We start from the raw sequence: 22,303 nt of genomic DNA, 5'->3' as shown, positions 1-22,303 counted from the left end.
ATGTTAGAACGGTGGAGCGAGCAATAATGTTCTAACTGACTTAGATTATAATGTGTTTTTTTTGAAAGCTGGGAGCCAAATCTCAAATTAAGGTTGATACATATTGGAGGCCAGTTATCTGATTTCATAGCATTGAAATGTAGAGGTTATAGTCTAATATGTATTTGTTATCACATGAACACAACTTTTTCTTTATTTTCAACTTCATTAACTAAGTGGTTAGGGATAACCATATTACTATATCACACAGAAATTAAACGAAAATCACTATAAATGGGACGTACCTGAATCATTTTTTATTTTTTGCACACCTATTCATTTTAGTGAACATTTGATATCATATGTGATTTTTTTCGCATGTTTTCTCAACATTTTCTATGGGTTAGAAGTGATAAAGGGTGCCCTCTCTAGTAGAAAATGTATGAAGAGTACACTAATGAAGGAATCATTTTTATGAAAACAGAACCCTATAGTCCAGTGATATGATATTGTAACCATTGAATTAATTTTTGTTTCTGATTTCCAAATTTGAGCACTAGTAATTAGGGCTGGAACCAAAACTAATTTTTGTATGCCAGAGCATACTTAAGTATGTGTAGGTATTCGTCTGGTTAATACTTATATAATAATAACTTATATATAATTTTGATAAATGCAAATTTAAGAATATGAACAGACGCTTTTGTCTGAAGAATACAATTTTAGTCAACATTTGTAAACACAAACTTCTGCAATGCAAAAAAATAATGATTATGTAAAACTAAATGCAAATTTCAACTGTATTCCATCATTTGAAACAATGCAGGCCTCAAATAAAAGCAACAACATTTTTCGTGCTTTGTTTTTTATTACCTTATCTTTCTTTGGCATATTTCTAGCCAACATCTTCTGACCTGGAAAGTTGCAGGCAAGGATCTCCATCCCTTCATTCATGTCCAGTGTGGTGAAGTTAAGACGGTCTGTATATGTGGACGTTGTCTTACAGCGGCGCAAGTTGACCGTCTGCAAAGATTGGGAAAGGACAGGACAATTTTGCAGTAAAATAACTTTTAGAAGAAATCACATTATGAGTCCAATAATGCCTCAAAATGCAAATGAAAGTAGAAAACAAACCCATGTTTGGTCAGTTATGATCTTAAAGCTGCACTTGCACAGATTTACCATTTTGAACCTTTTTTTGTTGTCTTAAAATCAGTCAGGTTTTGCATTAATGTCTGGAATGTCTGTTTTTGTTAACCGGTGATATAACACCGCTGACAGAAAATTAAATTACAGGTTTCCATACTTGGGTAAAAATTTTGCTTGGAGTGTTAGTAACGCTCTTAACCATCAAATATTAATTTTTGAAAGTAACTATGAAAACTGTGATCTGATCTTTTGTCAGTTAGTCTGCAATCTGTAAGAGTGCAGCTTTAAAGACTTCAAAATGTTTACTTGGCAATTGGACTATGAAGACTGAAAGTAACCCTAGAACATTAACTGTAAAGTATATGCAATATTGCTTGAAAGTTTTTGATTTCATCTTTAAAGGGGCTGTACTCCATATGATGAAATAGCGAAAAAAAAGAAGAAAATTGTCGAAAACTGACATAAACTTGGTATCGATGTCAACAATGCATTGAAACTAAATACTAACTGAAGTACCACATATTTTACCATTTTTTTATTTTTCGCAGTTTTTTCGTATTTTTCCATGAAATTTTTTTACTACCTAGTAGAATTCATTACTTATGCGTAATTGGCTAGTCGATGTTATCATGTGATATTACTAAGTTAGAAATTATCTTTATGATTATCACACTAAACCATTGAATATTGATCAAAAACCATTTAAAGTTTGTATTTTGGCTCATTGAAATAAGCAACTTAAGCCTGTAAAGCTTAAGAAAGTTCAAGAAATTGGGGCCTGGAGTGCAATTTTGGCGACACCATTTCGAACCTGGTCTCCGACTCGATTTTTATTTTACATTTTGGTATTATTTTTACAACTGTGATATCAAAGAGTAAAACATTTTATTAAATAATTGTCTTGAGATTGGTTACAGAAAAACAAATTTTTTGGTGCCAATCTGGTGTATAGTCCCTTTAAATCTATTTAAGCAATCAATTTAAAAATGTTGTATCTGTAAGAGAGGGAGACTAATTATATCATTCTTAAAACATTAGACTTAGCAGATTTGCATTCTATGATCAGAACTGAAAAACAATAATTTTGAAATAACTTAAAATTGCTCTTTCATAAAGGCATCCTTACCAGTATTTCCGATATTTGAAGCTCCAAAACAGGGGCTTTAATGTCAGCTTCAATGTCCGCATCTGTTGGCCTGACATCATCTGATGTTTCATTTTCTGATATAAGAATTCCAAGAATTAGTTTTAGAACTATACAAAAAATATTAATCTTAACTTATTTAATTAACTATTGTGAAACAAGTAATTACACAATTATATATTTGCAGTATGTTATGTGAAATTGTGGTTTAATAATTAGTGGGGGAAACCAGAGTACCTGAATGAAACCCACTTGTATGTAGCTCGGTGACCACAAACCAAACTTTCATACGCCCAGGCCGGGAATCGAACCCAGGTCGCCTAAGCTAAGAAGCTGGTCTTTAAGCAAGTGCATTAATCAAGTGTTAACCTTCAAAATGCAATGGCTAATAAAAAAGATTATTCAAGAGAGCTAAAATTGTATTGAATCTGAGGGCTAAATATATCAAACAAATATATATACACTGTAAATTTATTAAAGCTGCACTCTCATTGACAATTTTATTATTTTCTGTCTAGCAATGAGCAAATTTTAACGGTACGATCTGCAAACCAGTGATATAAGACTGCTGACAAAATATCAGATCGCAGATTTTCAAATTTCAGTTTGAAAATTATGTTTTATGGCTAAAAGTGTTACCAATGGTTTAAGAAAATGCTTATAACATCAATTTTTGAACTTAAATATAAACATCTGTGATCTTTTTTTTGTAAGCAGTTTTATATCACTGGTTTGCATATATTTACAAAAAAAATTGCTCAATTCAAGACAAGAAATAAAAAACGTTGTCAAAATGGTATATCTGTGAGTGTGCAGCTTTAAATAATCTCTTACTTGTGAAAATTTACATATTATGTGAATACACTTTTTGTAGAATGAAATTCAATAAGGACTACTTTAAAAGTTTGAGTAAAACCGCACAAGGCAAACAGTCCTATTTTAAAACAGCCCTACCTGTTATTCATAATGCAAAAACAGTCTTAGTTTATATTTATTTATTCAAGCTCAATTGTAAAGACAGCTGAAAGCTGATATGAATTTATTGCTCTTCAGTCCATTTCCTTTGTAGACACCTGGGACCTGTTTCAATAATCTATTGTACTGGTAAAGGTATGTTATAAACTGTGCTTTAGAGTGCTCAGGTAAACTCATATTAAAGGTGCAGACAGAACCTATGTGATAAATGTCACTCTGATATTTTTATTGAATCACAGCTTATGCCAAATATGAGCTTATGCATGATAATTTATGATCTTAAGCATAACAATCTTTATTGAAACTGGGCCATGTACTTTCATCCTTTATAGTGGCCAAGTTAATGTTTTCCTGTTTTGACTCAAACCCACAACCTTATCCAAGCATCCACTCCTATACCACTCTCACCTTTATTAAACAGCTGTCAGAGTAAACAGCTGTCAGAGTAAACAGCTGTCAGAGTAAACAGCTGTCAGAGTAAACAGCTGTTGGAGTAAACAAAGTACCTGAATCTCTAACTAACCTTATTTTCAGAAAAAAACTATTTTTTAAACAGACCTACCTGTTTTACTTAAACCATGAACTAACCTTGTGTTTTAAGTGCCAGGACCTTGTGTATGAACCCAACATCATTCTCCACGTGACAGACAATCTCGCCACAGTCCAGAAGGCTTGGATCATCTATGGCCAGATAGTGATACCCATCCTTACTGTACACACTGCATAGGGCAACATGGTCTAGTGGTTCACCGTGGCGATACCAGGTTACTCCTGGGGCAGGGAAACCTGTGAAAAATTATTTTTTTAAATTCATATTAATATTAAACTTTTCATTCTTTACCATAGCAGTGATTTTACTTGGTACTATATTTCTGCGGCACCATCTAAAGGCTGTTTCCCTTTGCAAAAAAAGTGTCCATGTTTCCCCCAAATTCTAAACATTTTCCCAATTCGATGAACACTTTGTAGAGTGAATAAATAGAAAAGAATTTTTTTTTTATAAAAACATACAAAATCTCTACAAGACCAGATCTTATACAATATAGTATTTGCATTAAAGAGTCGAAATAAGTATGTTTGCAATCACATTAACTATTTTTGCATGATTTTGTATTTTCACCAAGGCAAGGCACAGACTAAAATAATATCAAAAACCACAGCGTAGCCAAGCCAATGTCAAAATTAATATGACAGTACAGAGCTTAGATTAAGCAGGAATGAAACATTAATTAATGGTTTCAATTAGGCAATGCTTTAAATAAGTTCAATAAAGCCTGTAAACAATTATCAAGAATAAGATCTTAAGTTCAAGACAGAAGGATGCCCATACCATTAGCATGAGTCACTTCCCTTCACTTATTTCTTAGTTCTAAATTTTAAAGTGATACTCATATTTAAAATCAATACATACACAGGTAAAACAAACATTAATTTTGAGTGATAAATAATGCATTTATGGAAAATATTGAATACTGACAACAAGATTATAACTGTATGTAATAGCTGATAACGTACAAATATTAAATGACTGGTGAGAGCTAAAAGATTGACAGTGATTAACTATCGTCGCATAAGGTAGAAATACCATGTTTTCTGCACCTTTCTTTCAAATTAAACACAGTATCCTTCATAAGAACCATTGTTTGCGATATTTATACATCCTTTTTAGTAAATTTAAACAATAATTGGGGTATATCTTAATTGGGAGTCAGAGTGCATCTTTAAGTACCTGAAACTGAGCATTTGATGGATAATCTTTGTCCTTCAACCATAGTGACCTGGGGCTCCAAGGTGAATGCTGGTACTTCTGTGGTCTCCCTTGTTGACAAAAAAATAAATATTTATGCAGGAGAACACAGTATATAAATGATAACAGAGAGTCATGCATTTTTGAAGATTTTGGTGCAAATGTCATGTGAAATCTGAACACTCTCAAGTTTGGGACCACCAGGCCACAATTGATTTCAAGATCAAAATAAAAAATACCTGTGATCCGAAATTGTTTTAGACTCTCTGATGGTCATAATTCATAATTTTTGGTTTATTTTTTCGCTACAGAATTAAAAACCAACATCATGAAAAAATATATAGGGAAATGACAAACAAACTATTTACTAAATGTGGCAACAACGACCACTGTTTACAGTAATGTACCAGTCCATTGTAACCATGGCCTCCCACCCCCAGGTCCAGAGGTATACCGGGGATAGTGGGGGAAATTGGCCGTGTTTTTACCTTCCAGGTGGCATTGCAGTGCACAGTGAATGAGATGGTTTTGTTTTCATGCCAAAAATAGCGGGGAATGGGCCTTTCCTAGGTATCCCTGGATTCGGGGGCATTTGGTGGGGATTTTACCAGCAGTTTGTCCCTGCAGGACAGGGCTTTTACCCAGGATTGGCCTGTCCTGGGGGGGGGGGGGGCGTAGATACAATTGACAGGTGCATAATGTTAGAATAATTAAATACTGTACAAGTGTTCTACTTCAATGCCATAAATTTTAGATAAAATAAATTTAAACTGATTTCTTACTCTTTAGCTATTGTTCCTGCTGCTGAAGAAACAACTCTGACGGCAATATGTCCAAGTTCTACATCAGAGGTATCTGCCTTGATGAAATAAATTCCTTCATCTTGTCGTGAAGAAGAAAGATTTTCAAGCCAAATCTTGTTTTCACTGATCTTTACTGTTGTATCTTTTGTTGGTGATAGTTCTATACCGTCTTTGTAGACCTTCAGCAAGGTATGTGTTATCCCTGATGGTTGACATTGAATGATTATAGCAAATTTTGGTTTATAATAAAGAAAGCAAGTCAATGGTATTTTTGCTAATAAGGGGGGCAATTGTGCAAAAACGGCTACGGTTACATTTCCGGGCAACAGATGTTCCTTACTATACAATTGTATATTGCGAGATGTTTTCTTCTCTGTAAAAGGGAGATCGATTTCACAAACAATAATGGCGATTTTGTATGTTAACCCAACATATTAATATATCATACATTACAATAATGACAACGCAATTATCATGAAAAAACTTAAACATTTTATGTCGCCAAACTGTGTTTTAAACACGTTACATTGTTTAAGCACTTACCTGAAATTTCCCAATCTAAAACAAGACAGCTTCCCTCCTGAACTTCTAAATGACCATCACACAGCGCTTCTACTTGTATTATTGGTTCACGTCCTACGTCATTGTTCTTTGTATTTGCACTTTCGTCAACATCGACCTCACCTAAGTTAGTTACCATATTCGTTTTGTCATGCCCAATCACTTCTCGCTGCTTTTCTTTTGACTGATATTCATCGTATTGTGGAACAGTTTCATGCCTATTTTCATCCTCAGGGACTTCTTGTAGGACAGATATTTCCTTTTCAGTTTGCTCATGGCTTTGTAACTCAGTTAAAGTTTTGATGCAGGTCATGGATGAAGATGTTTCGCATGTTGCTCTCACCAAGCCTTCTTCAGAGTAACTGGAAATTGTACTGCAGTTCGTGCCATCATAATTAGTGTCTTTCAATGGCCTTACTATCTTGGTTGCGTTTTCTAATTCATCCGATCTACTGGCCTGTTTGATTCTTACTTGCTGATCTTTGAAGAAATCCATAACATTCACTATGTTTGGAATTTCAGCATACGTGTCTTCCAACGACACTAACCCATCATGGATATTCGATCCCGAAAACGTCATGCCGGGATCGATGTGTTCACTAGCTGATGCTAGTATTTCAACATTTCCTTCTTTGTCTTCGACTGACATATTTTCACTAAAGAAAAGAAATTCTGGTGCTTCCACAGTACCGATTTTTCTCTCATTTGCTAAGTTATCGTCTTTCGAAACAGTATGTAATTGCTCTATTTCTATGTATTGCCTGGAATCACCAAATGAGACCTCATCGTTGACAACGCAATCGGGAAATACATCGTCGTTTTCAACATATTTTGTAACAGGTGACACTCTATTTGCAACGTTCTCATCGGCTTCCTCTAAATTGACAGGCATATCATTTTCTGAAGACTTCAATGGTGTAGTTATGTTGCTTCCACTTTCTTGCAGACCCGCGTCGTTTTGAACGATAGTTTCTGGCTTTTTATCATAAGAGCATTTCTGAAGACTAAGTTGACTGTCATTATCTGTTGCACTCATTTCAGACGAACTAAGCAAGCCGAAGTCTTCATTGGTATCAGTTGGCTTTTTCGTTTTGTGATCATTTAAAGACAAGTTCTGCACAGCCAAATCAGTATCGTCATGAGCAGTATTCAAATGCTTCTCAGCAGAAGTTTCAATAGTATCTATTCTAGCGGATTGAAGTTTTGTTCCGGACTCGTTTTCGTGCGTATCAGAGTTTACCTGCTGACATTGGTCATCAATTTTAAGTTTACTTTCTTCTAAATTGCCTGAATCAGTAAATTCCTCAATATCATGCAACACAAACTCGTATCCATTCATTCCTTCAGAAGAGAAGCTATAAGTGTCATTGGTGTAAAGAGTTTCTTCACTTTGTTTACATACCTCAGTTTCAAAATCAACCGGTGATTCAACATGTGCCTTGTCTTTTTCATTTTCCAGTTGATTTTGGCTGTTATGGTTCACATTTTGTGCTCGTTTTTCATATGAGTCATCTGTTCTTGATTTTTGAGAGTATTCACATCTTTCCAAATCAGTTTCATATTGGTTGTTTATTTTCGCACCATCTACAATATCATCATTTGCAGCTGTTTTCAAATCGAAATTGTTCATTTCAGCATCGAAATCACAATGGTTAGACCTGGCTATTATAATTTCCTTGTCTTTTGCTATATAAGAGTTTGATTTGTCGTTGTTCACCGCATCTGGTTCAGTTGAAGATATTACTTTAGAATTATCATCTGTCCTCAAGTCTACATTTAAAGATGACTCAACTTCTTGTACGGCAACCGTTTTGTCCTTTGTACTTGATTCATTTTCTTTCAAACCTCCATATTTCAATTCGTCTAAACACACATTCATTTCATATTGTGCGAAACCTTCAATGACTGATTTATTACCTTCTTCGTTGTCTTTCGGGTATTTGGCAGATAGAACATTATCAGCATCATCTAAAACGTTCATCATTTCGTCATCACCTGCTTTATCCGTGAATGGTTGATCTACATTGTTTCCGCTTGGAACACTTACACTGGCTACCATGATTTCCTTGTCATCCTTTGTTTTTTGCAAGTTTGGTTCGTCGTTGTTCACCGTATCTTGTGCATTTTTGCTAATAATTTTAGATATATCATATTTTAGCATTTCTACATTTAAATCCGAATCCACTTCTTTTAAGGCAACCGTTATGTCCTTTGTACTCGATATATCTTCTTCCGAACCTCCATTTTTGAATTCGTCTAAACACAAAGAAGAATTGATTTCATGTTCTGCATAATCTTTGATGTCTAACTTTTTTTCTGCCTCGTTTTCTTTCGGGTAGTTTGCCGATTGCTGATCACCAGCTTCATTTTGTACATTCGTCAATTCGTCACCAGCTGCTTTGTCAGCGTACTGTTGATTTACTTTGCGTCCAGTTGAACCTTGCTCTTTTGATTTATCCATATATTTAAGCTTTTCGTCATCAGCTTTCCGATCCAAATTTAGAGTTTCGCTGTTTTTATTTTCAGCATCCATGAGCTCTGTCACTTGATCATTTTCTTTTTTGTCTGAAACAACCATACCACCCTTTTCAAAATTTATTGCTTTAAGTTCCTTAACTTTAGCATCATCTTCCAAAATGTTTAAATCTAATTGCGAACTCTGAAACTCAATTATCTGTGTATCATGAGTACATCCAGTTTCGTCATTTTTTACATTAAGTATGCTCCGTTTAGTAAGAAAAGCGTTTTCTATTAGCAAATCATCCATATCAGCTTCTTTTCTGACCAAGATTTCAAGTTCAGGTAGTCCATGTCTGCTTTTCATTACTATCTCACCATTGCCTGTATCGAACAAGTACATCCCAGCTAAAACACTTGCGTCCACATCATTAACCTTTTCCCATTTCAACTGTTCTGTGCTTTGCAAAGAATAAGTAGGTTGCCTTTTCGACAAAGGCAAGATCTGTTCAGTTTTGGTCTTATTGCCTTTCATTGTTTGTGTTTTTTCTTCAGACGTTGGGATTTTTTTAACTTTGTGTTGGTCATACGGCTGGTAAATCGCATCTGCCTTGCCGTGAAGATATTCTCTGATTTCTCGAATTTCATTTTCTGTAATATTAACATCCGACTCGCTTGAAAAGGAGCTCCCACGTGATGTGATTCCACTGTCTGTGGTCAATCGCCTTCTTGATTCTGAAAACTTTGCAATTTTGATTAATTCTTCATCATATGTTTCCAGGTTAGCATCATCTTCTGCTAGACCAACTTCAGTTTCATCTTTATTCTCGATTTTGATCTTGCCGTCTATAGATTCTGAGTCAGGTTTAATTTCTTTGTTGCTGATTTCTTTAGCATTGTCATTCTCTTCCGTCGTCTTTACCACAAGAGGACGCCTTCGACTTTGTGACGTCATGTCCGGTTCTGGACTTTCAACTCGCCGAAAGGAGGTCATAGTATGGACAGATGTGATATCGTTATCGGCTGTTGATACCTTCCCTGAAACACAGCAAACAGCAAATATATTTAGTAACTCAACAATTATTTTATTATCAACTTCAAATACACGTAAAAACACATTGCCTGAAAAAGGCAATGGCAAAGATACTATTCGTCCGTATCGTTATCTTTTGAATTTAGGTTTGTTCAATATATGATTTATGTAAAAGAGATCTTAGGGATATTTTTCCTATGTTTTGTAATTTGGTGTAGTGTTTTATTGGCTCAGAGACCGTCGCATGCAAAACATAGAAAAGGTGTTAATTTGGTCAATGCAAATGTTTGTAACAGCTCGTCATATGCTAGAGTAACATATTGTTAATGCCAGTAACGTCATTTATGAGGGCATATTACTTTGTTCATATTTAAAACAAAAACATATTTAAAAGCGTTTTAAAATCTCATTTTTAACAAGCATCAACTTTTCTTCACTGATCTGATGAAAATATGGCTCTGTCTAAATCAACATGTTTAAAAGACCATACATGTACTATGCATACCTTTTACTGTCTTCAATGACTTTTATTCTACATTTTGAAAAAAAATTGGGTCATCTGTTTAACAGTAAATGTCAGATGCAAATATTGTTTAAAATATACATTTTGATAGATATTTCATATCTTTTAAATAGTAATACTTGAAAATAAAATTATATACATAATAACGCTCAGCAGCGGTTAAGCTACTGCAAAGAAGCATGAACTAGGTCTGTTCCACGCTGCGCGTGAATTATGGTCAGGAAGTATAGATATAAGAAAAGAACATATTAATTCCAGAATGTTTTTCTATATCAGGAAGGCATAGGGTTTGCATAACATATGTTGCCTTTAATGTATCGGTATACTTTGGTGTTTAATGAGAAGGAATGAGTGGCTATCTTGTTCAAACCGGTATACTTTTAAACAGGATCATTGTTTCATTTTAGGTAGATTTGTGTGTCCATAATATTTTCAATGTATTATACAATACGATATCATACTTTTTATGTACTTTTGAACACAAACTATTGGCATTTTACATAATTATGCATATATCTCAATGACCATATGCACGAGTCCAAATAACAACTCCGAGGCTACTATGCTCGGCATGTAAACGTAACATAGGAAATAAGTACGCCTCAGTCTGAATACCGTCATCATTTTGTGATATAAGAAAGAGTACACAAATGTCAATTTAATGCAAACAATTAATAAGATCTAAGATTAACGTTTACATTTTTAACGTTATTCTTTATCTACTCCACGTACTTAAATGAATTTAAATTAAAAATCTTTAAATCTTTCGAATGAACCTTCCTTTTACCAAAATGTAACTTTAAAATTATTGCAAAACCACTATCTTAGATTATCAGATATACATGGCTTTGACGAAGTCAAGCAATTATTGATCTGAATTTCATGCAAACAGATCATTTATGTAACATGAGCTGTAAAACTAATCACTTCAATTACAATACCTCATACCCTTCAATACGGTTTTACCGTGGACTCGCTATTTGTTTAATGTATCTATGGTGCGCTTAAATTCAATACGTCCACTTCAACTGAAAATTTCAGATTTCGTCAGTCAAGAAGACGTGATATAGTTTTACTCATAGAAAAGTTAACTTTAGGACTATACAAAATGGCAGCCTCAGAAATAGAAAATCGAAATAAAATGGTTTGTGAACGATGTTTTAAACAGAACAAACTGGACGTGAATGCATCAGGATACTGCTCCACGTGTGCTAAGTACTTTTGTTCAAAATGTCTTGACGTCCATAGGGATATCTTACACAGCCATTTACTTGAAGCGATGCCGGAATATTACACAATGAAAAGGTGCAAAGTACATGACAGTGAGTTCTTGAAGTTCTATTGCGAACAACACGACTCCTTCATTTGTAACCTCTGCACAAGGGAAGATGAACATTTCTTGTGCAGGTCATTAGAGACTATTTCATCTTTGACAATGAACATGAAATCCAACGAAGAATATCAAATTCTTCAAGACGAGCTTAGTAAGGTTTTGAAGAGTTCTACACATCTGAAACGTGAATATGAAAAGAAAATTGCCTTTTTAGATAGACAGAACGAAGATTGTGTGAAATCAGCCGATATTTATGCTGCACAAAGGGTCTTAGAAGAGTCTAGTGATTTTTTAGTTGTAGACAATTATGAAGGAGTTTTAATGGTTAAAAAAGAGTTGCAAAACATAAATGAAATAGAACGCACAGCACAGCAAACCCTCGCTGAAATCAGCGACTTGCCGTACGAGTTAAAAGAACAGACGTGCGATATGTTCATGACGTTGAAGGGCGCATCATCGACTATAAAAGAATGCGCAAGGAAATTTAGTATATTTCCAAAACCACCAGTAATCAATGTATGTCGAAATGAAAAGCAACAAGTGCTGCTCAGCAAAGACGAAGCTTTTGAAAGATATCGCTGTGATGTCTTCCGAGCGACAGGGACGATGCTACAAAACACAACTTTAAAATGTCTTGTTCTCATTGCCTGTGTTGGGATCGTCATATCGTTCGGACTATTCTGTAAAATTGCATACTCAAATTGCTTTATTGTGTTTGCCAGCGAGCACAACTGCGAACTTTGTGAACCAATAAGTGAACTTGGATGTTACTGGATGAAATCATACAGGGACGCATTTGAAAAAAATGAAAAAATGTCAAGCTTACAAACAAAGGAATCCATGAAACTAGCAGTTCCCCGTACGCTTCAAACAAAATCAACTATATCTCTTGAAAAAATATCAAATCACGGTTATGTATGGATAAGTGCCTTATATTGTATATGCCGTAATCAACTCTTGGTAAGAAATGGAGATCTACATATTCTGAATGTTTCTGACAAAAGTGACGGGGCCAAGCCATATTACATACAAACATCCGGTAAAGTTCGGCTTGTCATAATACCAAACTCTAATTTACTTCTAGTTGTTGAACCTGACAAAAAGACCATAGAATACTTTTCTTGTGGAAATAAGACTCTTCTAAAATTAATGTCAACTTCACAGTTTACTTATGACAGCGTTTTGCGTAAATATATTTTCAGTAACGAAGATATCACGAACGTCCTTGTACGTAACGACCTATGTATATTCGCAACATACAATGAGGTATATACTGTCGCCACTGATTCTGGGGAGCGAACGTTGATATATTCATCAAACATAAAAGATAATTATATAGAGGTAGCTTTCGGTAGATGGAACTCGGTCATTTACTTTGCAGATTTTAAAATGCACATTGTTTTGAAACTCTCCCTTGAAGGTGATATAATTGCTATGTTAGAGATAGAGAACTTTTATCGAGGGTCGAATATTGTTGTGGACAGATTCGGAAATATCTATGTTTATAGTAACAGGTATATATTATTTATACCACCGGACCTCAAGGAGTGTCAGAGGATTAACATAGGCCGTTATTATGATGATTTTGTTAGTTTGGCTTTGCTTGAAGAGGATAACAAGGTGGAACTGCTTATTGGTCACCAATATTTGGGTTATATAAACGTGATTGAAGTTACAGCAAGATAAACTTAGAGCTTATAACTTCTTTGATCGTCTTTAATACTTCAACGAAAGTCACTGAATGATATTTGAAAAAAGAAAAGTGTATATTGAAAACTTTATAAAAGTTATTAAACTGTTACGTATCCAGATTTGAAACATTTAATCGTCCAAGAACTAGACCAATCCAAGGAATATGCTTTATGGCAACACAGCGACCTTTGCGATATATTATTCAACATGTAATGTTATCACTGCGATTACCATAAAATATCCATCTGATAAGGGGGAACGTTCCATCGATTTCGGATCCATTGAGAATAAAAGTATTGTTAGAATGTTTGGTTGGGACCATGGTGCACATACGGGTATAAAACCCTGCTTAAAGCTACTCTGGCTTCAAAACGTGCACCAGTGTATTCCAAGCTTTTTTATTTTGTCGAACGGCGTTCACTAGTTGGCCAGTATTAAGTGATACACGCTTTGTTAATAAGCCCACGTGCTTATCAGGAATTGACGTCATTCCGATTGTGAGCTAAGTTATAAAAGATGGTCAGAAGGGGATTATTCAGTGACGCCATTTTGTAAAAAAAAATGTTTTTAGCGTTGTTTTGAAGTATTAACGTTTATTACTAATAATATGAATGAAACACTTATAGCCTGATTGCACCTGTGTGAATCCCATTTTATTGACCACATACATTGATATCACACCGATGATGTTGTCTATAATATCAAATTAAAAGCAAATATAATTTGGGGCTGATTGAACGCGACCCGAAGTAGTACGCAATATGTTTTTCTATTATATCTGTCATTTGGTATTCTTAGTGTTTATCGTCCTACTGACTTCTTTGTTAATCATAATCATGCAAAAACTGAAATGCATTAAAAACATGTTAAATTATCAAACATTAATTGATAATCCCTATTATTCCATTTATTAGTAGAATTCAACACTGATTTAGCAAATTTTTGCTATGATGGAAGTTGACCAATTCGTTTAACTTCTTAAAAGCAAAACATTTAAAACGCATTGCCACTAATTTTATTGCTTTGAAATATATTTCAAAATATGATATGAAATACCATCTATTTTTTGTTGTAGAATTTGATGTACGAGAAATAAAATACTAAAATCAATAATGACCTTTTAACTTGTAATGACTGATGCTTCTGTGTTGAATACATGGTGATTACATGGTGTCGCCTGAATCAACTATCTTAAAAAAACATAATATGCCTATAAATTCGGTGTTGTTTTTTTATTTTACATTTTGAGATTCGGCTCATCTCGATCATTTCGATCACAATTACTGTTTGTTAATAATGATTATAAATATGTTATTTGTATAGGTATTTCATACATTTCATTAGTAATACTTGCTAATTAAAAAGTTTTTTTTGTAATTACGCCAAACATGCGTTAATGTTTGCTATAAAACTGCTACAAATATACAAATATTGCAGTTTTGAGTCTGATTTAAGTCTGTTTTGTGCTGCGTCTTAGTTATAGTGAAGAAGTACACTTATCATAGAACATTCTTCTAACGTTCAACTGAAACAGAAAGATATAGGGTTGTATTCCATGGGTTTTTCCAAAGCATATGAGTGGTTGCATACAACTTTAAAATATATTGTCTGTTGTTCATATCATTCACATATGAAATATCTTTTTATCTTGTTTAGCTATAATGAATGAGCTTTTGTAATGTAATGTTTTGATCCTTAAGCTTTAAAACATATCCATGGCTTCATTGTTACCCGCTGTGCCTGTCTCTGCAGTCTCTATTTAAGAAATATTTACACACCACTGAAGGTCATATGCCATTATATGGACCGGCAATTCAGCCATTGAAAGTGTATATGGACGAGGCGTTAGCCTTCTGAGGCTGATTAGTCGGTCCTTATAATGTCATATGGCCCGAAGTGGTGTGTAAATATTTTTTTTGTTATACCGTTCGTTTTATATTACCATTCAATATCTTTAAAGCGCCTTAGATGTTTTTATTGCACAAAGCTAACAAGGATTACTTGCGTTTTTTTCGCCGTTGTGAAAATACAAGCCGCATTTACCAATTGTATGACGTCAGCGGTCCATATAACATTGATTGCGAGTTCAGGGCTGGTCAAAAATATGAAATGGACCGCTGACGCCATAAAACTGGATTTTTATCAACTTAAAGTGATATACGGACCATTTGACTTTATGTACACAAGAAGAGACGCATATATGTAAGGTATAATGTTGCATTTTATTAAAACAATATGAGCAAGCATGAATTAATGTATATTTTATTTTCTTTCAAAGGTGCAATTAAGTCTGTGCTGTAGGGTCGGATATTCACTTAATCTAGTTTTTAATAGTGTGTTTGACTAAAACTGTTTACTGTGATTTTTTTCATTTTACTGCTTTTATCCGTTTCTGTTTTAGAACTGTTTGATTGACTTCAATCATGCGTAAAGTGTAGGTTTAGCTTCTGTGGTTGACATTGAAGTTTAAATTGCAAACTGACTTGAGGACTGCTGTCCTTGAAATTCAAATTGAATACTGAAAAAGGAATGGTTGTCCTTGAGGTTCTTTAGGCAAACTGACTTTAGGACTGCCTGCCCTTAAGTTTTTAGTTGCATACTGACTTAAGAACTGGTAGGCCATGAAGTTTATACTGCATACTGACTGAAGAACTGGTAGGCCATGACGTTAATACTGCATACTGACTGAAGAACTGGTAGGCCTTGATGTTGATTAAGAACTGGCAGTCTTGTTTAAAGTGAAGAATAATTTGCATACTGACTTAAAAACTGATAGGCCTTGAAGTTTAAATTGCAATCTGATTTAAGACCAGCATTGTTGATTATACACTTCGTTCTTGTTTAACATAACATGATGTGATCCTTTGAGATATGTATATTAAAAGATACGGAAACCATCTCAGTAGCCAAAAATATAACTTAAACGCCGTTGAATGGCATAGTCCTTATACTGTCCCTCTTATGACCCTCAGACCCGCGCCAAAGACATGGAACACAAAACAAAAAAGACTTACTCACAGTTTTTTATGTTTACAGCGACTTTTCAAACACTATGTTGAGATTAAGTGAAGGAGTCCCTATGATATAGGTTATATGGGCCATGCTATTAACGTAAGTTTCCTACGATCAATTTTGAAATATTTTGAGTATATTTGAGAAGTTTTAACATGTATTGCTAACCTAAGACGTTATATGCACAGTTTCTGCGTGGTTCATTGAATTTTGCAGGTAAAACTTTCAATTTCATTTCTGACATTCACTTAATATTTAGTTGAAATGTTTGATCTTAAAACATGATCGTACGCCTAACGATAGATTGCCTCCTTGCTCTTTGAAAATGTATAACACAAGCGTACATTTGTAATTCTAAAGAATATATTTTACGTTATGATCTCGTACAAAAGGAATTCTTTCGTTAAACACAAGTGAAAACATTTACAAACACACCAAAGACTAAGTGTTAAAATGACTGAGACATTCCCGCTAACTTATTTATTAAGCAAACTAATGGTCATTCACTAGTCAGGTAGAATACAAATGATTTACATGTCGATCCCTTGTTATATGCTTATTTACGAAATTAGACTTTATCCTTAGTTTAACAATTATTGATACAGGTTTAGACAAGTATAAGGCTGACCTAGTTTAAACAAAAACTGAGCTCCTGTTTTCCAACATTTGTTTACACATACTTATGTATATTTTGTCGGTCTGTGTTAGCCTCAAAGTAGTGTTTTCGTTAACGTTCGGCAACTGGGCTTGTTCTTGTTGTTTTCATTGTATTATTGACCCAAGTGTTTAAGAAATATGACACAAAACTGAGGGTCATAAGAGGGACAGTATAAGGACCGGCCAGTCAGCCTCCGTAAGTGTATATGGGCCGAAGAGTTATAATACAGAACATTTTATAATACCATTCAATATTTTTAAGCGCTTTAGATGTGTTTTATTGAACAAAGCTTATAATGTTTACTTGCGACAAATTTCCGCCGTTGTTAAAATAGCAAGCTGCACTTATCATGTGTATGATTTAGCGGTTCATATTACAATTTTGGCGCGTTTCGGACCGGCCTAAATATAATATGGACCGCTGACGTCATAAAACTGATTTTCTTTTATCGTAATACAGTATTTTCGGACCGGTCGACTTTATATATACAAAGCAGGGACACATTCATGTAAGGTATAATATATCAATATAGTTATATATTTTAAATGATAAAAGAGAAATACTGTCTTTTAAGTAATGAGTTATGTTATTTTGCCGCGATAACGTGTGAATCCTCATCCATTAAGAGAAACTCCTCACTCTGAAAATTGATTTTAGGTTTGTTTAAAATAGCATTTATGTAAAAGAGATCTTAGAGATTTTTTTCATTTTTTTTATTTTTTTTGTAGTTTTACATTTGCTAAGAGACCGTTACATGAAAAACACAGAAAAATAGTTATTTTAGTCAACACAAATGTTTTTATGAGCTGATCATTCCCGTTTTACGCTAGGATAACATATTGTTAACCTCTGAAAGGTCATTTGTGGGGGCCTTTTATTTTGTTCATAGTTGATACAAAAAGTATATCAAAAACGTTTTAAAAGCTCTTTTTAAACAAGCATACATTGTTAAATTAAATTACAGGATGATAATATTGGTGTATATTGTCGGCAGATTGATAGTTAATAAGACATGATATAGACAGTAAGTAATAAAATAGAACGGACAGCACAAACAACGCTTTCCGAAATTACTGACTCTCCATACAACTCCAAAGCAGAAACATGCGATACGTAAATGTCATTGAAGTCGCATCGTCTACTTTTAAACAGAGTTCGGGGAAACTGAATATAATTCCGAAACCACCCAACATCAATAAATGTAGAAAAAAGCGCAAAATACGTTTTTGGTTACTATCTCTTTTATATCGCCCAAGCGACAGAGACAATGCTACAAAACAATATCATTGAATATCTTACCCTGGTTATCTGTGGTGCAATCAAAGTCTCGTTCGTAGTATCGTTTGGACTATGTTGCAAATTCGCACACTCGTATCGGACGAATATAAGCAAATCAAGCTTGCAACCAAAGGGAACCATGCGATTCCCACATTTTCGAGTAGAAATAAAAAAACACCTTAATTTGACGAGCCAAATAAGTACCATATATGTCATCTGTTTTGATCTTCTTTTGGTTACATTCTTAAATGGCCGCATTTGTATTGTCTCCAATCTCAAAGACGTTTTTACCTCATATCAATTTCTACAAACAAGTAAACATGTTGGAATTGTCAATATGATAGATTGTTATTATTTTCTTGCTGTAATTCCCGAAGAGAATGATGTTAGATGATTTTTCATGTGTGAATAAAATGGCTAAGGAATTGGTCAGCATCACATTCCAGATAACATTATCATAGCCTTTCTTCAGAAACATATTTTCAGTGACAATGATATCAAGAACGTTCTTGGTAGTCACGACTTATGTATATTTTCAACAAACAACGAAGTATATAGCGTTACCATTGACTCTTAGGAGCGAACGTAGATCTGTGCTTCAAAAGTAGAATACATTACAATTCATATTACGCTAGAAAAATGGAACTCTGTCATTTACCTCACGGGCTATAAAATGAGCATTGTTTTGAAAGCTCAGTGTTGAAGGTGAAGGTTATGCACCTTTTGTAAGGTTGGCTTTGCTTGAAGACGACGACAGTGTAGACCTGTTTATTGGTCACGGAGTATTACCTTTTGTGGACGTTCTTAAACTAACGACAAGATAAACTAAGAGTTTATGATTACTTTCATCATCCATCCAACTTTAAGGAAAATATTTGAGTTAAAACGTTCAAGAACTAGTTTAATTTTATCATGATTTATTTTTTTTGGGGTACCACAAAACATGTATATTGTCACTATAATAACGTAAAACAATTAAACTGATAATAATCTAATAAAGTTTTGTTAACAGGTTCAGACTAGGCCTGAAAAATAAAGAAAACATTAAAAGTTTGTAAAATAATGAAACTTTAAATGAGAATAAAAAATCTACCATCTTTTTGTAGATTCCAACAATTAAATGGCAGACCAATTTGCTTACCAACCTAAGAAGCAATATTTAAAAAGCATCTTATTGCAATCTTTCTTAATTCTACTTCAACATATGATCTTAGATAGTTATAACTGTATTATGTCATTTAGAAATTATATGGTCCATGTCATTATCTCTTTATATCATCGTATCTAAAGCTTTTCAAGATAGCCATTGTCTTTACAAATACTCCCAATAGCGTTAAATGTTCGTATTTTTACGAGCTTGTAATGGAGTAATAGAACACCGGACAAATCTTGTTTGACAAGATGTCAAGTTATACACTATACTATTACTAATGGTATCAATAATAACTGAACAGTTCTTTTCTTGTTCATGTTTATAAAATATTGCACTCTACCTTTTGAAAAAAATGGGTCATCTGTTAAACAGTAAATGTTTAAAAATATACATTTTGATAGATATTTCATATCTTTTAAGTAGTAATACTTAAAATAATGTACATAATAACGCTTAGCAGCGGTTAAGCTACTGCAAAGAAACATGGACTAAGTCTGTTCCACGCTGCGCGTGAATTTTAGTCAGGAAGTATAGATATAAAAAAGAACATATTAATTCCAGAATGTTTTTCTATATCAGGAAGGCATAGGGTTTGCATAACATATGTTGCCTTTAATGTATCGGTATACTTTGGTGTTTAATGAGAAGGAATGAGTGGCTATCTTGTTCAAACCGGTATGCATTTTAAGAGGATCATTGTTTCATTTTAGGCAGATGTGTGTGTCCATAAAGTTTTCATTGTATTATACGATACGATATTATTCTTTTTTATGTACTCTTCAACACAAACTATTGGAATTTTACATAAATATGCATTTTTCTCAATGACCATATGTACGTGTCCAAATTAAAAACCGGGGCAACTATGCTCGGCATATAAACGTAACTTAAGAAATAAGTACGTCTCAGCCTGAATACCGTCATCATTTTGTGATAAAAGAAAGAGTACATAAATGTCATAAAATGCACGATGCAAACAATTAATAAGATCTACGATTAACGTTTACATTTTATCTAAGATTATTATTTATACATGGCTTTGTCGAAGTCAAGCAAAAATTGATCTGAATTTCATTCAAACAGATCGTGTATGCAGCATGAGCAGCTGTGAAGCAAACTAATCAATTTCAAAACAATACAGCCTACTTCTTCCATTCAATACGTTTCTATGGAATCGTGATTTGTATAACGTATCTACGGTGCGCTTAGATTTAATTCGTCCTCTGAAGAGAACACTTCAACAGAATATTTCAGATTTCGTGATATAAATACACTCATTGCAAAGTGAACTTTAGACAAAATTGCAGCCTCAGAAATAGCAAATCGAAATAAAATGATTTGTGAACGATGTTTTAAACAGAACAAACTGGACGTGAATGCATCAGGATACTGTTCGACGTGTGCTAAGTAATTTTGTTCGAGTTGTCTTCATGTTCATAGGAATCTTCTACCAAGTCATAAGCTTGAAATGGTGCCGGAACACTTCACCATGAAAAGGTGCAAAGTACATGACAGTGAGTTTTTGAAGTTCTATTGCGAACAACACGACTCCTTCATTTGTAACCTCTGCACAAGGGAAGATGAACATTTCTTGTGCAGATCATTAGAGACAATTTCATCTTTGACAATGAAAATGAAATCCAACGAACAGTATAAAACCTTTCAAGACGAGCTTAGTATGGTTTTGAAAAGTACTTCACATCTGAAACTTGAATATGAGAAGAAAATTGCCTTTTTAGATGTACAGAATGAGAATTGTGTGAAATCAGCCGATTGTTACACTGCACAAAGGGTCTTAGAAGTGTCCAATGACTTTTTAGTTGTAGACAATTTTGAGGGTGTATTAACTGTTAAAAAAGAGTTGGGAAACATAAATGAAATAGAAAGGACAGCACAACAAACCCTTTCTGAAATTAGCGACTTACCGTACGAGTTAAAAGAACGGACGTGCGATATGTACATGGCGTTGAAGGCCTCATCGTCGACAATTAAACAATGCTCGAGGAAACTGAATATAGTTCCCACCACACCAAACATTACTGCATGCAGAAAAGAAGAGCAACACGTGTTGCTTAGCAAAGAAGAGGTTTTTAACAGATATGTTGCTGATATATTCAGAGCTACAGAGACAATGCTACAAAACATGACTTTCAAGTTTCTTGTTTTCCTTGTTTGTACTGGGATCATATTATCGATCCTTGTCTCATTCGGATTATTTTGTAAAATTGCATACTCAAATTGCTTAACTGGGTTTGCCAGTAGGCACAACTGCGAACTTTGTGAACCAATTAGTAAACTTGGATGCACCTGGATGACACGTTACAGTGATGCATTTGAAAACATGAAAGCAATGCATAGCTTACAAACAAAAGGATCTACAAGACTAGCACTTCCACGTTTTTCTAAAAAAAACCATCCTATTAACTTGGAATATAATGATCAATCTCAGATAAATATACGTGACATATATTTTATATGTCGTGATCAACTTTTGGTAAAAGACAAACATTTACAGATTTTGATTATTTCTGAAAACAGTGGCAAAGCCATGCAATATCTTAACCACACATCTGGTAAAGTTGAGCTCGTCACAATGGCATACTCTAATTCATTTCTAGTTGTTGTGCCTGACAAGAAGATCATAGAATATTTTTCTTGTGGGAACATGTTTCTTCGAAAAATAGTGTCAACATCACAGTTTACTTATGACAGCGTTTTGCGTAAATATATGTTCAGTATCAAATATATCAAGAACGTCCTTTTACGTAACGACCTATGTATATTCGCAACATACAATGAGGTATAT

General features: G+C 34.1%; 1 protein-coding gene across 1 annotated transcript in view; it reads right to left on the bottom strand.

Annotated features, from left to right (window-relative positions):
* LOC128241208 (titin homolog) overlaps window positions 1-22,303 on the bottom strand; it is a 48,823-nt gene that overhangs the window by 4,503 nt on the left and 22,017 nt on the right. The window contains exons 3-9 of the mRNA XM_052958162.1: window positions 9,017-9,853; window positions 6,341-8,923; window positions 5,777-5,999; window positions 4,977-5,065; window positions 3,836-4,033; window positions 2,255-2,349; window positions 853-1,002 (exon numbers count right to left, since the gene is read on the bottom strand). Coding sequence (XP_052814122.1) covers window positions 853-1,002; window positions 2,255-2,349; window positions 3,836-4,033; window positions 4,977-5,065; window positions 5,777-5,999; window positions 6,341-8,923; window positions 9,017-9,853 — 4,175 coding nt within the window. The remainder of the gene's footprint in view (window positions 1-852; window positions 1,003-2,254; window positions 2,350-3,835; window positions 4,034-4,976; window positions 5,066-5,776; window positions 6,000-6,340; window positions 8,924-9,016; window positions 9,854-22,303) is intronic.

The sequence above is a fragment of the Mya arenaria genome, chromosome 7, assembly GCF_026914265.1.
Source record: "Mya arenaria isolate MELC-2E11 chromosome 7, ASM2691426v1".
Classification (NCBI taxonomy): domain Eukaryota; kingdom Metazoa; phylum Mollusca; class Bivalvia; order Myida; family Myidae; genus Mya; species Mya arenaria.
Note: the sequence above shows the minus strand (reverse complement) of the source record. Positions and strands in the feature narration are given on the sequence as shown.